Source organism: Pseudophryne corroboree, chromosome 8 (genome assembly GCF_028390025.1).
Source record: "Pseudophryne corroboree isolate aPseCor3 chromosome 8, aPseCor3.hap2, whole genome shotgun sequence".
Classification (NCBI taxonomy): Eukaryota; Metazoa; Chordata; class Amphibia; order Anura; family Myobatrachidae; genus Pseudophryne; species Pseudophryne corroboree.
The window spans coordinates 36,471,468-36,492,780 of NC_086451.1; the positions used below are offsets into that span (position 1 = coordinate 36,471,468).

At 48.1% G+C, this 21,313-nt stretch overlaps 1 protein-coding gene across 1 annotated transcript; it reads left to right on the forward strand.

Moving 5' to 3' along the window:
- The first annotated feature begins 1,166 nt into the window (after window positions 1-1,166).
- MAN1B1 (mannosidase alpha class 1B member 1) lies at window positions 1,167-18,705 on the forward strand. The gene is made up of 10 exons (XM_063938485.1): window positions 1,167-1,216; window positions 1,442-1,551; window positions 1,699-1,884; window positions 3,444-3,592; window positions 3,913-4,101; window positions 4,174-4,364; window positions 4,564-4,684; window positions 6,998-7,195; window positions 8,647-8,778; window positions 15,816-18,705. Exons 1-10 carry the CDS (start codon window positions 1,167-1,169, stop codon window positions 16,014-16,016), a joined length of 1,527 nt encoding a protein of 508 aa, XP_063794555.1. The 3' UTR covers window positions 16,017-18,705.
- The last annotated feature ends 2,608 nt before the right edge of the window (window positions 18,706-21,313 follow it).

A 21,313-nucleotide genomic window follows, 5' to 3' on the forward strand; every position in this document is an offset into this window, starting at 1 on the left:
GCTGTTGTGGAAACATTTGGTAAAGCATGCTGGGAGTTGTAGTTTCACAACAGTTGGAGAGCTCCAGGCCTGCTATCGAGGAAACACTCAATGGGGCAGATTCAATTGGGAGCAAGGTCTAGCGAGAGAAAATCCTTACGCCCAGTTCTGGATTACTGCGGGTATGCACACTCCCGATACCCGCAGTATTCAATATACCAATATTGTCTGAATAGCTGTATATGGCGATTCCTACGGCAAAACAAACTAATAATCTCAGCTGAGGGCAGGATCCTCTACATTTCTATATGATGTGCACATTTTTATTTATTCTTTCTTTTAACGTCTCTAATGTGAGATGCAATGGGAGGTCTACAGTCATATTGCCGTTCCCTCTAAGATGCATCGGCTGAAGTTGTATAAGGTTTGCAAAACGTCTTCTGGAAACGAGCCACTCGAGGCCTTTTAGAATGTTGAATGATCAGATGTTTTCATTAAAAGCAAAGTACAGATGAATTCATCAGAGAGCAATCTCAAGATGACCTGGAGCTTGCACAGCAAAGGTTATATACAGAACCTTTTACAGAGAGATACCGACATGCATTATGCATTCTTAACCTTTAGCTTGCTGTGTAAGAAGGCTTGCATGTAGTACCATTTTAAAGTGAGCACGGATACAAAGCAGCATTTAAAAAAATAAATACGTAGTTAACAAACGGTCTGTTATCTGCTTGTAACATACTACACACGTTCGCATGATAACCAAGGTCCTGCTAAGGCATGACTCTTTGTTGATGTTAACCCTTACAAATCCGTTATCTCTTGCATATGTAAGACAGCAAACACTTTCTTTTGGTTTAAGATCTACTGTGCTGGTGTGTGTGTGTATAGCTGGGGGAGACCAGTCACCAGAACCTGCCCAGACCTCTGTACTATGGATTGTGATGCTGCATCTTTCTTTATGGCTGTCTTTGTGCACAACTAGAGAAGAGTAACCTTCTAGAACACGTCCAGACCTCAACGGCCCCATACACTAGAGCGATGATGCCCGATTTCGGGCATTCGGCCCGATATATCAGATGAAATCGGCCATTTTTGAAGTGTTTCCGATCCGATGCGCATTCCTGTGAGCATCGGATCCTCCAGATTGAATGTGCTGCACATTCAATCACATCCAACCTGGGGGCATGGCTGGGATCGGCCAAGATACATCGTATGCAAAAGGGCAGCATACAATGTATTTTGGCCGATCGTGGTCCCCGGGAGGCTGCTGGGGTGATCGCCTGCGATTGCCTCCGACATGCGGTCGGATAAGTGTATGGGGCCCTTAACATCTGTGCTGCCATTGTGTTACGGCATCCCTGTAGTCCACCTTGAGAAGATCAGTGCTAGGACCTGCTCTGATATTTGTGGCTGTTACTGTTCAACACGATCTCACTCTTGTACGTATCTGTGTACGCAGCTGGAGAGGTGCAGTGATAGAGCCTGTCAAGACCTCAGCGCCTTCTGCAGGCAGAGCCCAGGAACCCACCAGAGCTCCCCCACAAGATGTTGCAGAGCAGAAAGAACCAGGTATGGGGGAAATTTCAGATGCATCTTGCAGTAAAATAATAACGGTCTGTCTGAGCTAGTACTTGATTAGTACTCCAGACGTTCTGCAACGTGTTTGCTGTACTACTCCCCTCTCACCTACCCCTTGTGCATTGTCTCCCCCTCTAGTCCCCATCACTGAGCGCCAGGAGGCGGTGAAGGAGGCCTTCCTACACGCGTGGAAGGGTTACAAGCAGTTTGCCTGGGGTTACGATGAGCTGAAGCCTATCTCCAAATCGTACAGCGAGTGGTTCGGCCTCGGGCTCACACTCATAGATGCCTTGGACACCATGTGGATCATGGGTCTGAAAGAAGGTGATGATCTGTCTCTAACTCAGGAGGGGAGGAACCTGCTGTGATATCACTGGGGATCTACGAGGTCTTCTTACTGGTGGGAACTGATAATGATAAAGTGTCTCTTCTGCTTACAATGACGCCTGGTGGGGAGACGATATAAGAACATACTGGGGTCCGTTCACCTGATGCACCTTCCTGCGTTCTTTACACTGCTTTGTGTCCGGGAACAAGAAAAGACAACTGTTCTTGGGTGGTATATGGGGAAAAGGCTTGAGCGATATATAGGTGTGTGTTTAGTAAATGTTGCAGCCGGGTGTGCCTAGATCTCGCCTGATGGGGAGAAGCTCCTTTGATGACCGTGATAGTCACAAGATTGTATGGCGCGGCTGCTTTGCACCAGCTGGCAGCAGTTTCGGTATACAGATGTGTCTTCAGAAATCTCCTCTCAGCGTGCCAGGTTCCATGAGGCTCTGCTAGCGTCGGGCATCTTTTTTTTTTGCCAAAAATGCGTCTGCGTTGCAATGTGATGTAACTAGGACGCACAAGGAGACTGTGCTGAATAATTTGATATCACGTGTATATCTGTGTACGACTGACTCTCTGCGTCTGTACATGTGCTACAGTGTAGCAGGCGCAGCTTTTTTTCCAATACAAGTTCTGCTCCGTATACAGACTCGGTCACACACACAATACTTGTAAATCTAATTAATCGGCACAGTATCTCTGTGCGTCCTAGTTGCATCGACCAATGCTAGCAGATTTGCATGGGACATGGGCGCAAAGTTGCGTCGGGCGTCTCGCGTTGCGTGGTGTACTGAGGCTGGATGTATGAGGACACATCAGTAATTGACAGGTAAAGAGATCTATACAATCCTTGTAGTTGTCTTTAGCACTTGCATGCAGCTGTAGTATTGTATGTAACACAATGGCCCTGTCCTTACAAATATATAAGAAAAGTCAAGTGCCCCACTCTGTAATTAATATGTCATTATATAGGAGATCGTTTACTCCCTCCGGTATTACAGTATATTGATATTAGTAGTCACCGATGAGATCTATGACCATATTAATGTACAAGGCTATAGGCGTGCTAATTTTATTCCAATCACTTAAACCAGAGGTTCTCAAACTCGGTCCTCGGGGGCACACACAGTGCATGTTTTGCAGGTAACCCAGCAGGTGCACAGGTGTATTAATTACTCACTGCCACATTTTAAAAGGTCCACAGGTGGAGCTAATTATTTCACTTGCGATTCTGTGAGGAGACCTGCAAAACATGCACTGTGTGGGCCCCCGAGGACCGAGTTTGAGAACCTCTGACTTAAACCTTCTGTGACTTCAGGTATCTGTGGCTGTAAATCTGCGCCGTTACGGGCTGTCTAGGAAAACACAATATCAGGGGACATAACTGGGGTGTCGATTGTCCATTCATTCAGTGTACCCAGAAACAACTGAATCGTTGATGTTTATTCCACCATGGGAGCAGCAGAGTCTCGTTGTCCTGCCTGGGGGGATAGTACTGGGGGTGGGGGACAGTGAGAAGAATCATTGTCTAACAATCTGTCTCCTACTGCCAGAGTTTCAGGAAGCCAAAGAATGGGTGGCTTCCAAGCTGACCTTTGACAAGAATGTTGATGTCAACCTGTTTGAAAGCACCATCCGGATATTGGGAGGACTGCTGAGCACTTACCATCTGACCCAGGACCCTATGTTCCTCGATAAAGCAGTATGTTCCGCTCATTACTTGTACAATGTATCGGGGGACAGCTCTCTGTGATAGTTCTTCTCGCTATTGAGCGGTGGCTCAGGCCTAGCGGGATGTGGAGCCTTAAGTACAGCGCATTGTTTTTGCAGGCGGTGTTGTCTATAGCAGCCAATCACGTCTTAGCTTTTATTTGCAGCACGGTTACCTGTGGAATGATTTTACTAAATTAATTTACCCTGCCATGTTCTGTCTCATGAACATTAGCCGTATGTCCTTTCATTTATTGTCCGAGTGTATTGAAAGCATTGTCCTTATAGGCCAACTTCTCTTTGTGTCCCCAGAAAGACATTGGCACTCGCCTGCTCCCAGCCTTTAAAACCCCATCCAAGGTGCCTTTCTCCGACGTGAACATTGGTAGTGGTGTGGCCCACCCTCCGCGATGGACATCTGACAGCACCGTGGCTGAAGTGACCAGTGTCCAGCTGGAGTTCCGAGAGCTCTCTCGGGTGACGGGAGATGACCAGTTTAAGGTAGGTTCCCCCATCCTGGTGGTTTCTGGTCTGTGGGGTAGATCTGTGCCTGATAATTCCTGTCTTCCTCAGAAAGTGGTGGATCAGGTCACGCAGCACGTCCACGCCCTCTCTGGGAAACGTGACGGCCTTGTGCCCATGTTTATCAACACCAACAGTGGACAGTTCAGCCACCTTGGAGTCTTCACCCTTGGTGCCCGAGCGGATAGCTACTACGAGTATTTGCTTAAGCAGTGGATTCAGAGCGGAAAGAAAGAGACCTCGTAAGTTCCTTGTTCAATGAGATGCTGTCCGAGTCCCCAGCCCTCAACCAAACCAGCTCAGTACCGCACCATGTTGCCATCATGTCAGCCTCGCCTAGTATAAGTGGTGTGATTGCTTACTTACTCTTTTGTGACCACCGCCAGAAGACTTATCACTACTCCACCAATGTCTCTAATGTTATTTCTTCTTCGTCCACAGCTTTTTAGAAGATTATATTCAGGCCATTGAAGGTGTCAAGAAGAACTTGCTGCGGAAATCTGAGCCAAACAAGCTGACATTCGTGGGGGAGCTTTCTCATGGTCACTTCAGCCCCAAAATGGTGAGTTTTGCTGCTTCTCTAAAATAGATTAATTACTTGACTTCTTCTTAATTGTTTAAATGTGAACCTCTTCCTTTAAAATAACATGTTACATTGGGACAGGATAAATATTTAACGCTTAACTTTGTTCATTGTATTTAAGACACTTCCTTAAATAGTTCAATGTAAAGCTTTTCTATATTTGTTACGATCAAGGGTACGGCAGTTTACGCTAACATCTCCTATATTTAATTGTGTGGATAACGCTGGGCGTGGCTAGGAGCTCTCATTGGGTTAACAGCAGGTCTATCACACCCAGTCCACAGCTGATTGGGCGAGAAATGCCCTCCCACACAGGTTACATCCAATGGGAGGCTCTGCCCTTTGGCTGCTGTGTGTTCCCAGAGCAGGATTAACAATGGGGTTCATGGAGCTGCAGCTCCAGGCCCACAGCCCAAAATAGGCCCACTGCATCTGCAGCAACATACCCTCCAACACTTTACACATAAACATTGTGACAAATTCGAAAAGCTTTTTACTGTACTTTCAATGGAAGTTTGGAAAGCCAAAAATCAGTACAGACCATAAAAAAAGGTCCTGTACCTGCCAAAAAGGTGCAGCTGGAGGGTATGCCACTGCATCTGCAGCAAGTCTCTGCACTGTAGATAGGGGGGAAAAAAATAACTTTTTACTGCAGCGTCCTATGGGGGTCATTCTGACCTGATCGCTTGCTGCACTTCATCGCAGCGATGGGGTCAGAACTGCGCATGCGCCGACACTGCAGTGCGCCGGCACATGGCTGACAGCCGACGGCTGTCGTTGCCTAGCGATTGCCTCTGCCTGATTGACAGGCAGTGGCGGTCACTGGCCGGGAGGGGGCAGCACGGCGGCATTTGGCCGCCGTTTTGAGGGCACGGTCTAGCCAACGCAGGCGTGGCCGCACCGCGCGGTGGGGTCGGCCCGCAGCGGCTGCGTGACGTCACACAGCCGCTGCGACGAGTAACTCCCGGCGATGCTTTTGTACTTGTGCGGGAGAAGTGGGGTCCTGACATGCAGGGCGGACTATCTCTGTGCTGTGTCCCCCCCCTCATGTCAGTGTAACTGATCATAGCTGTGCTAAATCTAAATTTAGCACAGCTACGATCAGGTCGGAAATGGAAGCTGCTGCGGCCACCGACATAGATGTGTATGAAAGCGGCGCAGCGGAAGGCTTTCATAGCTCTCCCTGTGCCGCATACTCTCTGAGCCCCGGAGCCTGCTCTGCACATGATGTCACAGAGGCCCTGACTCCGCAACACAGGACTTGGGCTGCCGGCCTGGAAGCCCCGAGATGGCTAATGTAACGGATAGAGTGGGTGATGTCTGGACGCTGAATCAATGTAAAAGGTGACAGTGCTGTGCAGTGCAGTGGGTGTGCAGTGTCACTGACACTGCACAGCAGTCTCACCTTTTACATTGATTCAGCGAGTCAGTCAGTTCTGCCAACCAGTCACTATTAGCGCCGGTGTCCCAACGCGCCGAATTACAGGGAAGTAGACGCACTAAATAAACTACAGCTCCCAGCAGCCCTTAGCGCCGAAGCATTCCGGCGCTAAGGCCTGCTGGGAGCTGTAGTTTATTGAGTGCATCTTCTTCCCTGTAATGCGGCGCATTGGGACACTGGCGCTAACAATAGTGACTGGCTGCTGTGCGAGTCTCCGGGAGAGCCACTGCCAAAGGGAGGACAGCAGCTTAGCTGCTTCCAGGAGGAGAAGCATTACCCGCCCCTCCCCTACTCGCAGTATCTCCAGGCCCCATCCGCGGCACCCGCACACCCCTCTCCCCCACCCGCCGCACCACCACAACTGCCCCTACCCCACAGCACCACCCCCGCACCCGCGGTGGCTCCGGACCCCCACCCACGGCACCCGCCCCTCACCCACCACCACACCAGCTCCTCCCACGCCACCCCCACAATCACCCCTCCCCATCTGCGTCTCCCCCGCACCCGCCACTCCCCCAACCATAACACCTACTAGGTGATTCATCAGGCCCTGCGTGCGCTGTTAACACCATTGCAAGGGGCTACGACCCCTTAACCATCGCACGCCCTTTGTCCGTGCAATATTTAACCACTCACACAATTATGATTGGAAGTAATACTCCATATAATACAAATATTGCACGCCACAAGGGCATGCAAGGGTTAAGGGGGCATAGCCCCTTACGACGGTCTGAAGAGCGCCTGTAGGGCCCGATGAATCACCTAGTTATGAATATTTTGTATCTGCAAAGTTTGTTTTATGCAGTCCCGTGATAATCGCGTCTGATCCTTATCACTCTGTACCCCTGCAGGATCATCTGGTGTGTTTCCTCCCCGGTACGCTGGCTTTGGGGGCACACAACGGGCTAACCAATGATCACATGGAGATTGCTGTAGCGCTGATGGAGACTTGTTACCAGATGTACAAGCAGATGGACACCGGTCTGAGCCCGGAGATCTCTCACTTCTTTCTGCATGCTGGCAAGGGGGGCAAGGACATAGACGTCAAGGTAAGCGCCCGCTGGCTGTGACACCCCAAGCCCCAGGGTATCCATTCACATGGTCGACCATGTTATGGTCGACAGTCATTAGGTCGACCACTATTGGTCGACATTGACATGGTCGACATGGACACATGGTCGACACATGAAAATGGTCGACACATGAAAGGTCGACATGAGTTTTTTAACTTTTTTTTTCTTTTGGGGAACTTTTCCATACTTTACGATCCACATGGACTACGATTGGAACGGTAAAGTGTGTCGAGCGAAGCGGTAGCGGAGCGAAGGCACCATGCCCGAAGCATGGCGAGCGAACGCGGTGCACTAATTGGGGTTCCCAGTCACTTTACGCAAAAAACGACACCAAAAAAAGTTAAAAAACTCATGTCGACCTTTTCATATGTCGACCTTTCATGTGTCGACCATGTGCCCATGTCGACCATGTCAATGTCGACCAATAGTGGTCGACCTAATGACTGTCGACCATAACATGGTCGACCATTCATACCGGAACCAAGCCCCAGAATGCTTATTGGAGCAGGGATCTCTATGTACTTCTCACAGGGGCCCTCTTCTGGTCAGATGTGGTATAACTATAAGGGAGCTGTCAATCCCCATACATAAGAAGAAATGCCAGTTGGATCCAGTGAAGGTGTAGATGTCATTTCGACCCCTGCCTCAGACTCCCCCCCCCCCCCCCCCTGCCGATCTCGCATGCTGTTACCACTTGCTGTCCAGTAGATGTCCCTAGTTACTGTTTGGTCCAGTTATTGACACACGGGCCCAAATGTAATAGACCGCAATTTGCGGGCAGTGGTGAGATATCTGAGGTATAGCTGCTAGATGTCCGTCTTTTTATTTATTTTTATTATTTTTTTTTATATGCAAAACCAGGTTGGTTTTGCCTTAAACTCATAACTCGCTGTTATTACGATTGGGACAATGTGTCATTTCTCATACGGCCACTAGGGGACACTGGGATGTTGTTGAGACACTGGGGTGTAGACGGTGGCTACAGGGAGCTGGGCACTTTAAAGTAACAAAGAAGTGAAACAGGCTCCTCCCCCTCGATCCCTACCTCCATCATCCCTCAGTTTTAAAAATTGTGCATTGGATATTTTGTTTTTCACCTGTAATATGTTTGGAGCAGGAAAGTTACTCTGACCTGTCTGTGTTTACTGTGTCATGTAACAGGAGATGCGTATTCCTCCAAATATCTTGCCCCGTGGCATGCTGGGTGGTGAGCAGCCTTGCCCTGTAGCCAACCGGACGACACTCATCCTTGCCCTGTAGCCAACCGGACGACGCTCATCCTTGCCCTGTAGCCAACCGGACGACGCTCATCCTTGCCCTGTAGCCAACCGGACGACGCTCATCCTTGCCCTGTAGTGTTTTTAGCCTTTGACTTTCTTCCTGTATGTTCTTGATGCTAAGTTTCGTCTTTTACTTGACCTCTGCAGACCGCGGATAGACACAACCTCCTGCGCCCGGAGACCGTTGAGAGCCTGTTTTATCTGTATCGGTTCACCGGCGACACCAAGTACCAGGACTGGGGCTGGGAGATACTTCAGAACTTCAACAAGTACACCCGGGTAATGCATGAACACAGAGCGTGCTTACACTGATGAGGTTATGTAATAACCTGGTGCTGCCAGACGTTGGCTGCGTCACAGGCGGCTCATTGTGATGGTTGCATCAGGAAATACCAGTGATGTAGTGTAAACAGTTATTAGCTGTGTAATCTTCGTTGCACTAATGAAAGTAATATTGGGGGTCATTCCGAGTTGTTCGCTCGCTAGCAGTTTTAGCAGCCGTGCAAACGCTATGCCGCCTCCCACTGGGAGTGTATTTTAGCTTAGCAGAAGTGCGAATGTTTTTATCGCAGAGTGCCTGCAAACTTTTTTTGTGTAGTTTCAGAGTAGCTCAAAACCTACTCAGCGCTTGTGATCACTTCAGACTGTTCAGTTCCAGATTTGACGTCACACACCCGCCCAGCGTTCGTCCAGCCACGCCTACGTTTTTCCTGGCACGCCTGCGTTTTTCCGAACACTCCCTGAAAACGGTCTGTTGACACCCAGAAACGCCCCCTTCCTGTCAATCACTGTGCGGCCAGCAGTGCGACTGAAATGCATTGCTAGACCCTGTGCAAAACTACATTGTTCGTCGTAATAGTACGACGCGCGTGCACAATGTGCCGCATGCGCAGAAGTGCCATTTTTCTCTGACGTCCTAGTGGATGCTGGGAACTCCGTAAGGACCATGGGGAATAGCGGGCTCCGAAGGAGGCTGTGCACTCTAGAAAGAATTATGACTACCTGGTGTGCACTGGCTCCTCCCACTATGACCCTCCTCCAAGCCACAGTTAGATTTTGTGCCCGGCCGAGGTTGGATGCACACTAGGGGCTCTCCTGAGCCTTTAGAGAGAAAGTATAGAAATTAGTTTTTTTATTTTCAGTGAGACCTGCTGGCAACAGGCTCACTGCAGCGAGGGACTAAGGGGAGAAGAAGCGAACCTGCCTGCTTGCAGCCAGCTTGGGCTTCTTAGGCTACTGGACACCATTAGCTCCAGAGGGATCGACCGCAGGCCCAGTCCTTGGTGTTCGGTCCCGGAGCCGCGCCGCCGTTCCCCTTACAGAGCCAGAAGCAAGAAGAGGTCCGGAAAATCGGCGGCAGAAGACATCAGTCTTCACCAAGGTAGCGCACAGCACTGCAGCTGTGCGCCATTGCTCCTCACACACACTTCACACTCCGGTCACTGAGGGTGCAGGGCGCTGGGGGGGGGGCGCCCTGAGAAGCAATAAATACACCTTGGCTGGCAAAAATACCACAATATATAGCCCCAGAGGCTATATATGTGGAAAATACCCCTGCCAGAATATAGAAAAAAAGCGGGAGAATAGTGTCCGGAAAAGGGGCGGAGCTATCTCCCTCAGCACACTGGCGCCATTTCTCCCTCACAGCTCCGCTGGAAGGAAGCTCCCTGGCTCTCCCCTGCAGTCTACACTACAGAAAAGGGTATAAAAGAGAGGGGGGGCACTAAATTTAGGCGCAGTATACAGTTATATAGAAAAAGCAGCTATAGGGGACATAACTCAGTTAGTCCCTGCATTATATAGCGCTCTGGTGTGTGCTGGCATACTCTCACTCTGTCCCCCCAAAGGGCTTTTGTGGGTCCTGTCCTCTGTTAGAGCATTCCCTGTGTGTGTGCGGTGTGTCGGTACGGCTGTGTCGACATGTTTGATGAGGATAATGAGGTGGAGACGGAGCAGATGCCTTTAGGAGGGATGTCACCCCCTGCGGGGCAGACACCTGAGTGGATGTGCTTATGGAAAGAAATGAGTGCACGTATAGACTCTTTACATAAGAAATTTGACGACATGCCAAATGTGGGACAGCCGACTTCTCAGCTCGTGCCTGTCCAGGCGTCTCAAAGGTCATCAGGGGCTCTGAAACGCCCGCTACATCAGACCGCAGACGCAGATGTCGACACTGATACTGACACCAGTGTCGATGACGATGAGTCTAACCTGATGCCCACTAAGGCCATTCACTGCATGATTGAGGCAATGAAAGAGGTGTTACACGTTTCTGATATACATACAGGTACCACTAAAAAGGGTATTATGTTTGGGGAGAAAAAACTACCCGTAGTTTTTCCCTCATCAGATGAATTAAATGAAGTGTGTGAAGAAGCGTGGGCTTTCCCTGATAAAAAATTGGTAATTCCTAAGAAGGTACTAATGGCGTTCCCTTTCCCGCCAGAGGATAGGTCACGTTGGGAAACACCCCCTAGGGTGGATAAAGCGCTCACACGTTTGTCTAAAAAGGTGGCACTACCGTCACAGGATACGGCCGCCCTTAAGGAGCCTGCTGATAGAAAGCAGGAGGCGATCCTGAAGTCTGTATACACACACTCAGGCATTATACTTAGGCCAGCTATTGCGTCAGCATGGATGTGCAGTGCTGCCGCTGCGTGGTCAGATAAACTGTCAGAGAATATTGACACACTAGACAGAGACACGATTCTGCTAACAATTGACCATATAAAAGACTCAGTCTTATATATGAGAGATGCACAGAGGGAAATCTGCCGGCTGGCATCAAAAGTAAGTGCATTGTCCATTTCTGCTAGGAGAGGCTTATGGACTCGCCAGTGGACAGGAGATGCAGATTCTAAAAGGCACATGGAAGTTTTGCCTTATAAGGGTGAGGAATTATTTGGGGATGGTCTCTCGGACCTAGTTTCCACAGCAACGTCTGGGAAGTCAGCATTTTTACCCCATGTCCCCTCACAGCCTAAGAAGGCGCCGTTTTATCAGGTTCAGTCCTTTCGGACCCAGAAAAACAAGCGTGGAAAAGGCGGGTCTTTTCTGTCCAGAGGCAGAGGTAGGGGAAAAAGGCTGCAACAAACAGCAGGTTCCCAGGAGCAAAAGTCCTCCCCCGCTTCTTCTTCCAAGTCCGCCGCATGACGGTGGGGCTCCACAGGCGGAGCCAGGTACGGTGGGGGGCCGCCTCAAGAATTTCAGCGATCAGTGGGCTCGCTCACAGGTGGATCCCTGGATCCTTCAAATAGTATCTCAAGGGTACAAACTGGAATTCGAGGCGTCTCCACCCCACCGGTTCCTAAAATCTGCCTTGCCGATTGCTCCCTCGGACAGGGAGGCGGTGCTAGCGGCAATTCACAAGCTGTATTCCCAGCAGGTGATAATCAAGGTACCCCTACTTCAACAAGGCCGGGGTTACTATTCCACACTATTTGTGGTGCCGAAACCGGACGGTTCGGTGAGACCCATTCTAAATTTGAAATCCTTGAACACATACATAAAAAAATTCAAGTTCAAGATGGAATCGCTCAGGGCGGTTATTGCAAGCCTGGAGGAGGGGGATTACATGGTATCCCTGGACATCAAGGATGCTTACTTGCATGTCCCCATTTACCATCCTCACCAGGAGTACCTCAGATTTGTGGTACAGGATTGCCATTACCAATTCCAGACGCTGCCGTTTGGACTGTCCACGGCACCGAGGGTATTTACCAAGGTTATGGCGGAAATGATGATACTCCTTCGAAAAAAGGGAGTTTTAATTATCCCGTACTTGGACGATCTCCTAATAAAGGCGAGGTCCAAGGAACAGTTGTTGGTGGGAGTAGCACTATCTCAGGAAGTGCTGCACCAGCACGGCTGGATTCTGAATATCCCAAAGTCACAGTTGGTTCCGACGACACGTCTACTGTTCCTGGGTATGATTCTGGATACAGTCCAGAAAAAAGTATTTCTCCCGGAGGAGAAAGCCAGGGAGTTGTCATCTCTAGTCAGAGACCTCCTGAAACCAAAACAGGTATCGGTGCATCACTGCACGAGGGTTCTGGGAAAGATGGTAGCTTCTTACGAAGCAATTCCCTTCGGCAGGTTCCATGCCAGAATCTTTCAGTGGGACCTGTTGGACAAATGGTCCGGATCGCATCTTCAGATGCATCGCTTAATAACCCTGTCTCCAAGAACCAGGGTGTCTCTACTGTGGTGGCTGCAGAGTGCTCATCTTCTAGAGGGCCGCAGGTTCGGCATACAGGACTGGGTCCTGGTGACCACGGATGCCAGCCTTCGAGGCTGGGGGGCAGTCACACGGGGAAGAAACTTCCAAGGACTATGGTCAAGTCAGGAGACTTCCCTTCACATAAATATTCTGGAACTAAGGGCCATTTACAATGCCCTAAGTCAAGCAAAATCCCTGCTCCTACACCAGCCGGTGCTGATCCAGTCAGACAACATCACGGCAGTCGCCCATGTAAATCGACAGGGCGGCACAAGAAGCAGGATGGCAATGGCAGAAGCCACAAGAATTCTCCGATGGGCGGAGAATCATGTACTAGCACTGTCAGCAGTGTTCATTCCGGGAGTAGACAACTGGGAAGCAGACTTCCTCAGCAGACACGACCTCCACCCGGGAGAGTGGGGACTTCATCCAGAAGTCTTCCAGATGCTGGTAAACCGTTGGGAAAAACCACAGGTGGACATGATGGCGTCCCGCCTCAACAAAAAGTTAAAAAGATATTGCGCCATGTCAAGGGACCCTCAGGCGATAGCTGTGGACGCTCTAGTGACACCGTGGGTGTACCAGTCGGTTTATGTGTTCCCTCCTCTGCCTCTCATACCGAAGGTATTAAGAATAATAAGAAAGCGAGGAGTAAACACAATTCTCGTGGTTCCGGATTGGCCAAGACGAGCGTGGTACCCGGAACTTCAAGAGATGATCTCAGAGGACCCGTGGCCTCTGCCGCTCAGACAAGACCTGCTACAGCAGGGGCCCTGTCTGTTCCAAGACTTACCGCGGCTGCGTTTGACGGCATGGCGGTTGAACGCCGGATCCTGAAGGAAAAAGGTATTCCGGAAGAAGTCATTCCTACGCTTATTAAAGCCAGGAAAGATGTTACGGCAAATCATTATCACCGCATATGGCGGAAATATGTTGCATGGTGCGAGGCCGAAAAGGCCCCAACAGAGGAATTTCAACTAGGTCGATTTCTGCATTTCCTGCAAGCAGGAGTGAATATGGGCCTAAAACTAGGCTCCATTAAAGTACAGATCTCGGCTCTGTCGATTTTCTTTCAAAAAGAACTAGCTTCAGTACCTGAAGTTCAGACGTTTGTGAAAGGAGTGCTGCATATTCAGCCCCCGTTTGTGCCTCCTGTGGCACCTTGGGATCTCAACGTGGTGTTGAGTTTCTTAAAATCACATTGGTTTGAGCCACTAAAAACCGTGGATCTGAAATATCTCACGTGGAAAGTGGTCATGTTATTGGCCTTGGCTTCAGCCAGGCGAGTGTCAGAATTGGCGGCTTTATCATGTAAAAGCCCTTATTTGATTTTCCATATGGATAGGGCAGAATTGAGGACTCGTCCCCAGTTTCTCCCTAAGGTGGTATCAGCGTTTCACCTGAACCAGCCTATTGTGGTGCCTGCGGCTACTAGGGATTTGGAGGACTCCAAGTTGCTAGACGTTGTCAGGGCCCTGAAAATATATGTTTCCAGGACGGCTGGAGTCAGAAAATCTGACTCGCTGTTTATCCTGTATGCACCCAACAAGCTGGGTGCTCCTGCTTCTAAGCAGACTATTGCTCGCTGGATTTGTAGTACAATTCAGCTTGCACATTCTGTGGCAGGCCTGCCACAGCCAAAATCTGTAAATGCCCATTCCACAAGGAAGGTGGGCTCATCTTGGGCGGCTGCCCGAGGGGTCTCGGCTTTACAACTTTGCCGAGCTGCTACTTGGTCAGGGGCAAACACGTTTGCAAAATTTTACAAATTTGATACCCTGGCTGAGGAGGACCTGGAGTTCTCTCATTCGGTGCTGCAGAGTCACCCGCACTCTCCCGCCCGTTTGGGAGCTTTGGTATAATCCCCATGGTCCTTACGGAGTTCCCAGCATCCAATAGGACGTCAGAGAAAATAAGAATTTACTCACCGGTAATTCTATTTCTCGTAGTCCGTAGTGGATGCTGGGCGCCCATCCCAAGTGCGGATTGTCTGCAATACTTGTAAATAGTTATTGTTAACTAAAGGGTTATTGTTGAGCCATCTGTTGAGAGGCTCTGTTGTTTTCATGCTGTAAAACTGGATATAGTATCACGAGTTGTACGGTGTGATGGGTGTGGCTGGTATGAGTCTTACCCGGGATTCAAAATCCTTCCTTATTATGTCAGCTCGTCCGGGCACAGTGTCCTAACTGAGGCTTGGAGGAGGGTCATAGTGGGAGGAGCCTGTGCACACCAGGTAGTCATAATTCTTTCTAGAGTGCCCAGCCTCCTTCGGAGCCCGCTATTCCCCATGGTCCTTACGGAGTTCCCAGCATCCACTACGGACTATGAGAAATAGAATTACCGGTGAGTAAATTCTTATTTTTTGCCTCATCGCTGCACAGCGAATGAATGCAGCTAGCGAACAACTCGGAATGACCCCCCTGGTGCTGTTAGATGTTGGCTGCGTCACAGGCGGCTCATTGTGGTGTTTGCATCAGTAAATACCAGTGATGTAGTGTAAACAGTTATTAGCTGTGTAATCTTGGTCGCACTAATGAAAGTAATATTGGACGGTTTGCTCTGTGTTGCGGCACTTATGGGAGCACAAAACTCCGCTTTAGGGAACCTGTCGTTCTCTGGAGCCTGGAACAACACAGAACAATAACCATCTGTAGAAGCAGATGTTTGCTATTTCTTTATCGTTTGTGTTACATCCTGTTCCTAAGTACTGCGTTCTAATTTTTATTGTTACTTTCGTTTGCGTCTCCCTTGTTGCAGTAACTTATGACGTGCATCTGTCTTCATGTAGATGGTATGGTTTGCAAAGTGCACTTGTCACTAGGATGGTGGCATGCGGCGTTACTTACTAGTAAGAATATGGGAATTGGGTTGACTGGTTGGAGTCTCGTCAGCCGCTTTCCTACACATCAGTGCTTCCCGTGCCGCTTTAGTGGCATCAAGACCAAGGATAGATGGCACTGCCAACATAAGCCTAGCATCATCCTTTCCAGAAATATATACCCCCTTCCCGATGACAGGTCCTCTTCAATAGCCCGGTATTTGATGCTGTGAAGAACATATGCGTGTCACTAATATATATCCTGTTATTTAGGTCCCCACTGGTGGTTACACCTCCATCAACAACGTGCAGAGTACAAGCAACCCGGAGCCACGGGACAAGATGGAGAGTTTCTTCCTGGGGGAAACGCTCAAGTACCTGTTCTTGCTGTTCTCCGACGACGTAGATCTACTGAACTTGGACAAGTTTGTCTTCAACACAGAGGCGCACCCGCTCCCAATCTGGACATCGTAGCAGGAGATCGCTGCCCGATCTTTTGGTGTCTGATGGAGCAAGTGGGTTCCCCATCCGTGCTGGCCATTGATTGCCTGCATCTAACCGATGTACTGTACTTAAATACATTGTGCTGTTCCTTTTTTAGGGTTTCATATCTACTGTACAAAGCTGAACTTTGCGTCTGCAGTCGGGTACATGGAACAGGTGCAAAAGCCTAGAACCCACCAAAACACCCAACTCAGGACCAGAAGACCCGACTTTTCTAGATGCACCGGCCAGTAGAACGAGGGCCAGGGGAGGACTTTGGAAACCTTGTAATGTGATCGTTTATAACTCAGGAATGAAGCAGATTAATCTGAGCCTTTTGACGCAAACGGTTTCTCTGAGGAGCCCAGAAATGTACCTTTTTTATCAGGCCCGAAAAGCCGTCCCACTCGTTTTACTTGGGAACACTGTGACTAAATAACTGCAACTACATATCCGCTCAATGTGTAAATAGCGACTCTTTCACCCGCGCCGTTTCTCAGTTTATAACCGTAGACAAGTCATTCCAAAATAGGACGAACCAAGCCACCTGGCCATGATAGGCCTGCTCAGCTGCAGTTCCGTAACAATATGGCGGATTGCTAGTCTTTCTATGGATGTTGGCTATATTGTTCGAAAATATGTTTAGATACTGTCTCAGTTTATCATTATTGCTGGCATTTTAATTATTATTATTATTTTTTTTAATAACCCTTATTCGGATATTTGTGCTGCTCGCAGGCCTTATGATGACACCCTATTCCCTCTCCCGTACGGGGTGCGGACTCTAATGGTGCCGGGATAGTAATAGGGACAGAGGATGGGGACGTAAGTATCCTTCTTCAGTTACCTGCAGACAGGGCTCCAAGGCATAATCCGGTCAGCCTTCTTTAATAGAAAGGGGTAGAAGTTCTAAAACACGAAGTGCAATATCGCTGCTTTCAGTTTGTGGTTTAAGATAAGGGCCCCACTCTTATTTTCTATGTAAAGTTGTTTAACAAACATAGGGGGAGAGTTATCAGAACTTGGAGAAAGATATAGTATAGTAGCAACCAATCAGCTTCTGACGTTTTCTAGCACAGCCTGTAAAATGACAGGAGCTGCTTGGCTGGTACTTTTTTTCTTTCTCCAAGCTTTGATAAATCTCCCCCCCATGCCTCCGTGTGTCAGCAAGAGCACCAGCCCAAACTGCGAGGGTTGATTGAAAAAGCAATGAGACTGCCTCTGTTTTTCTGTCATGGTGGATGGGGACGACATATCTGAGATTACGTCAGAGTTATGTGATTTGAATTTTGTGTTGGAAAAAGCGGAAGTGAAATGCATGAAAACTTACGGCAGCATACGGTAGAGAAACAATTAGCCGTGCTGCAGTATTTCGGTTGTGGAAGCACTTCCGAGAGGGTAATAAGCGAGTGTCTGACGAAGTGCGTTGTGGGAGAACATCCATTGCGCTAACAACTGCCGTGACAAAACCTACGAAGATATTCCTTGCACTGTGACCAAAGAAGACTACGGCAGTCCAACCACAGGTTCAGACATATTGATATATGAGCTTCACAATAACCAGCGTAGCACTGCCACATTTGCCTATGGCGCAGAAAAACAGAGGCAGTCTCATTACTTTTCAATCAGCCCTCGTAGATCTAATTTTTTTTAATCATATTCCTTTACATAAAAAATGGAGTAGGCTGTCTGGTACCACAGCTCTGTAATGACCGTAATACTCAGATGTCCAGTTTTGGGTGTTGCACGATATCATCTCAAACGATACACGTTCCCTATACACTTGGCACCGATGCACGTTCCCTATACACTTGGCACCGATGCACGTTCCCTATACACTTGGCACCGATGCACGTTCCCTATACACTTGGCACCGATGCACGTTCCCTATACACTATACACTTGACACCGATACACGTTTCCTATACACTATACACTTGACACCGATACACGTTCCCTATACACTTGACACCGATACACGTTCCCTATACACTTGACACAGATGCACGTTCCCTATACACTTGGCACCGATGCACGTTCCCTATACACTTGGCACCGATGCACGTTCCCTATACACTTGGCACCGATGCACGTTCCCTATACACTATACACTTGACACCGATACACGTTTCCTATACACTATACACTTGACACCGATACACGTTCCCTATACACTTGACACCGATACACGTTCCCTATACACTTGACACAGATGCACGTTCCCTATACACTTGACACCAATACACGTTCCCTATACACTTGGCACAGATGCACGTTCCCTATACACTTGGCACCGATACACGTTCCCTATACACTTGGCACCGATACACGTTCCCTATACACTTGGCACCGATACACGTTCCCTATACACTTGTGGGAAGGGAGTGCAGACCAGATGGTATTGCTATATTATGTCCTATTCATTGCTGCTGGTTAGTGTAGTGTGGGACTCGCCCGGATATGCCGCTAGTAAAATAAGGGGAGTCCGTTCTGTCAGGCTCTTTTTTTTTATTTTATTTTTTTATCCATGTTATACATTACAGAAAATGGTGAACAAAATAATATATATACTTCTATATAATATATACAGGTTTTTTTATTTAATATCATTGAAAAGTTACATATGTTGGTGTGTGGATGTATATATGTGTAAATATAAATATATATATTGATCTTCTGATTTCTGGTACCATTAATTGGGCATCAGGTTGCAATACTGATGACTTGGCAATGACTGTAATTTAGGGAACAGTAAAACAATGGCGATCCCATGTTAAAACTATGTTTTGGGATACACTTCTCTCTTCTGCTCTGTAAAGGGCACTTCCCAAGTTGACAGCCGGAGGGCGATATTGAGAGTGAATTGTGGGCATTGAATAGATGTCAGTACAGCTGAATAGACGTGATGATGCTTCCAACCCTGGAGCAAGTGTCCCTCATCAGCTCCTTTCTGAGCCACGGGGGTCTACTAGTTGAATGGAAGAGGGTTTACATGAAACTATTATGTCTATGTACATTCAGCAGGCAATGTTATGGGACTTTTCCTCAACACCCATCAACAATTACTGCTCCAGCCAAAATAGTAGAATTTACCGGTGTATGATGACGTCCAGGAAACTTTGTAGGTATTTGAGTAACTGAACAGACAAATCCTACTGTAGACCTGATGTCTGCGTTGAAATCCTGTTAAACCTATAATGCCTGACTCTGCCACAAGCATTTTTTTCAGTTATTGACTAAACGCCAGTGTCTCGTTCAGAGATAATTCATGTGAGCTGTCCCCTTCAGGTATTGACAAAAACAGTTTGTGCATCAGTACAACATATCAAAGTTTGTTGTATTCAAAGTTCTGATTTGCTATCTGGTGACACTGTGTGGCAAATCTAGGTATTGCATGCACAGATTCTGTATATCACAAACTGGTCCGTTTCTGTACAGGATAAGCTGTAACGTGATGGACACAGAGCTGTAGTGTAATACTGGGTTAACATTGTTAGCAATGGGCGCTAGTTGCCAACGTTCAAACAGTTTCTCGAGCAACTCCCGACCTACGAGATCGCAGATTTTCCTTTGTGTTTCTGTACCATAATAATGGGAGTCACATACGCACATAGGGGGTCATTCCGAGTTGATCGTAGCTGTGCTAAATTTAGCACAGCAACGATAATGTTCCCAGACATGCAGGGGTGGGGAGGCCCAGCACAGGGCTAGCCCGCCCCGCATGACTGTCCGCCCCCCCTTCCCCGCACAAGTACAAAAGCAGCGCACAGCGGTGATGCTTTTGTACTTGTTGAGTGATAATGTTGATTTTATCTTAAAACATAAAGCTATACCTTAAACACACCTTAAATACACTTTAAACCTTTAGCCGCTGCGGCCGCTATACTTAATACACACGCTACGTACCTTATACATGACAATGCTAAATTCCTTTGTCGTATAACAACCCTTTTTGAAGCTAAGAACACTGTACGCTGTTTGCTTAAGAAGTACCGTAATGGTACGCTATTGGCGTAGCGATCGCTCAGCCGTAGGCGAGACGCTCAAGCGTCACGTTCGCTCACGGCCCAGTGATCACAGGACACGTTATTGGCTATGACTAGAGTAATGATTCGCTATGGCGTAGCGGACGCTCGAGACCACGAGGAGATCACCAGCGGCGCAGACGCTCACAACGCTATACCTTTATGATAAAACCTTATACCAATGAAATACACTGAATACCTTAATGTGAGTACAGGGTGTAAGTGCAACCTTGTGTAACCTGACTAACTACAAAGCTGCTTGAGCGTCACCGACGCTCAAGTGAACACTTAACACTATAGGAAATACACAGATACTGGTTTAGGTTCCAAGGCCTATTAACTGTATTATATCTAATATACTTGTAAAAGGGGATAACAGTACAAATGATACACTACAATATAACAGAGACTTCCTAACCACAGAACTAAACAATAAATACAAAAGGACAGTACTACTCTGACCTAAAAGAAATACAATACAATACTATCTAATACAATACAATACTAGCCTAGTCTAGGGGAGATATGAGAGAACAGAACAGAGAGAGAGAGTGAGATGAGATGAGAGAAATTGGCTCACAGAAAGACAATGATTACGGAGAGAAACTTACGCACAAAGGGTATGATCGCCTGCGCCTCGATATCCAGCTCCCGGCTATCAGCAGATAACCGTTGATGAGAGAGTGAGAGCTGGATGTGGTCGGCCTGCCTATTTATGCCCCACACACAATGCAATCTCCTGGTCCTACAATCCCATTGTCCATTGGCCGAAGGAATTCGGCCCTGTATCATAACAAAAGGTCATAGGGTGATTCATACAGGTGGGCTGTGACGATTTCCAACAGCTCAGGTGGGTGGGAAACTGGGTTTCCCGCCGCATACCTGAGTATGTGTAAATAATAGAAATGGACATAAACTTCTTATGTCCATAACTATTCGCACGAGCGATTAATACGCTCCAAACCAACACCGGAATATTGCTAATTAAATACTCTTCCGATGGGTACCAAACACTGCTGTATGATTCCTGTTAGACCCTTTGTACGATATAAAGAGGGATTCCTCAGCTCTGGGACATTGTATTTTAACCAAACTTTCAGAATCTATCAAAGGGACCATGATCTATAAACTACATTAATTGTGAACATTTGTAACGAATGAGTCGCACGCTACGACTACATAAGCTCTACCGTAAATACGCATACCGCGCCTGCGAGTGCACGTTATTGCGGGTATGCGCATCCACGGGAGAGCGCATGCACG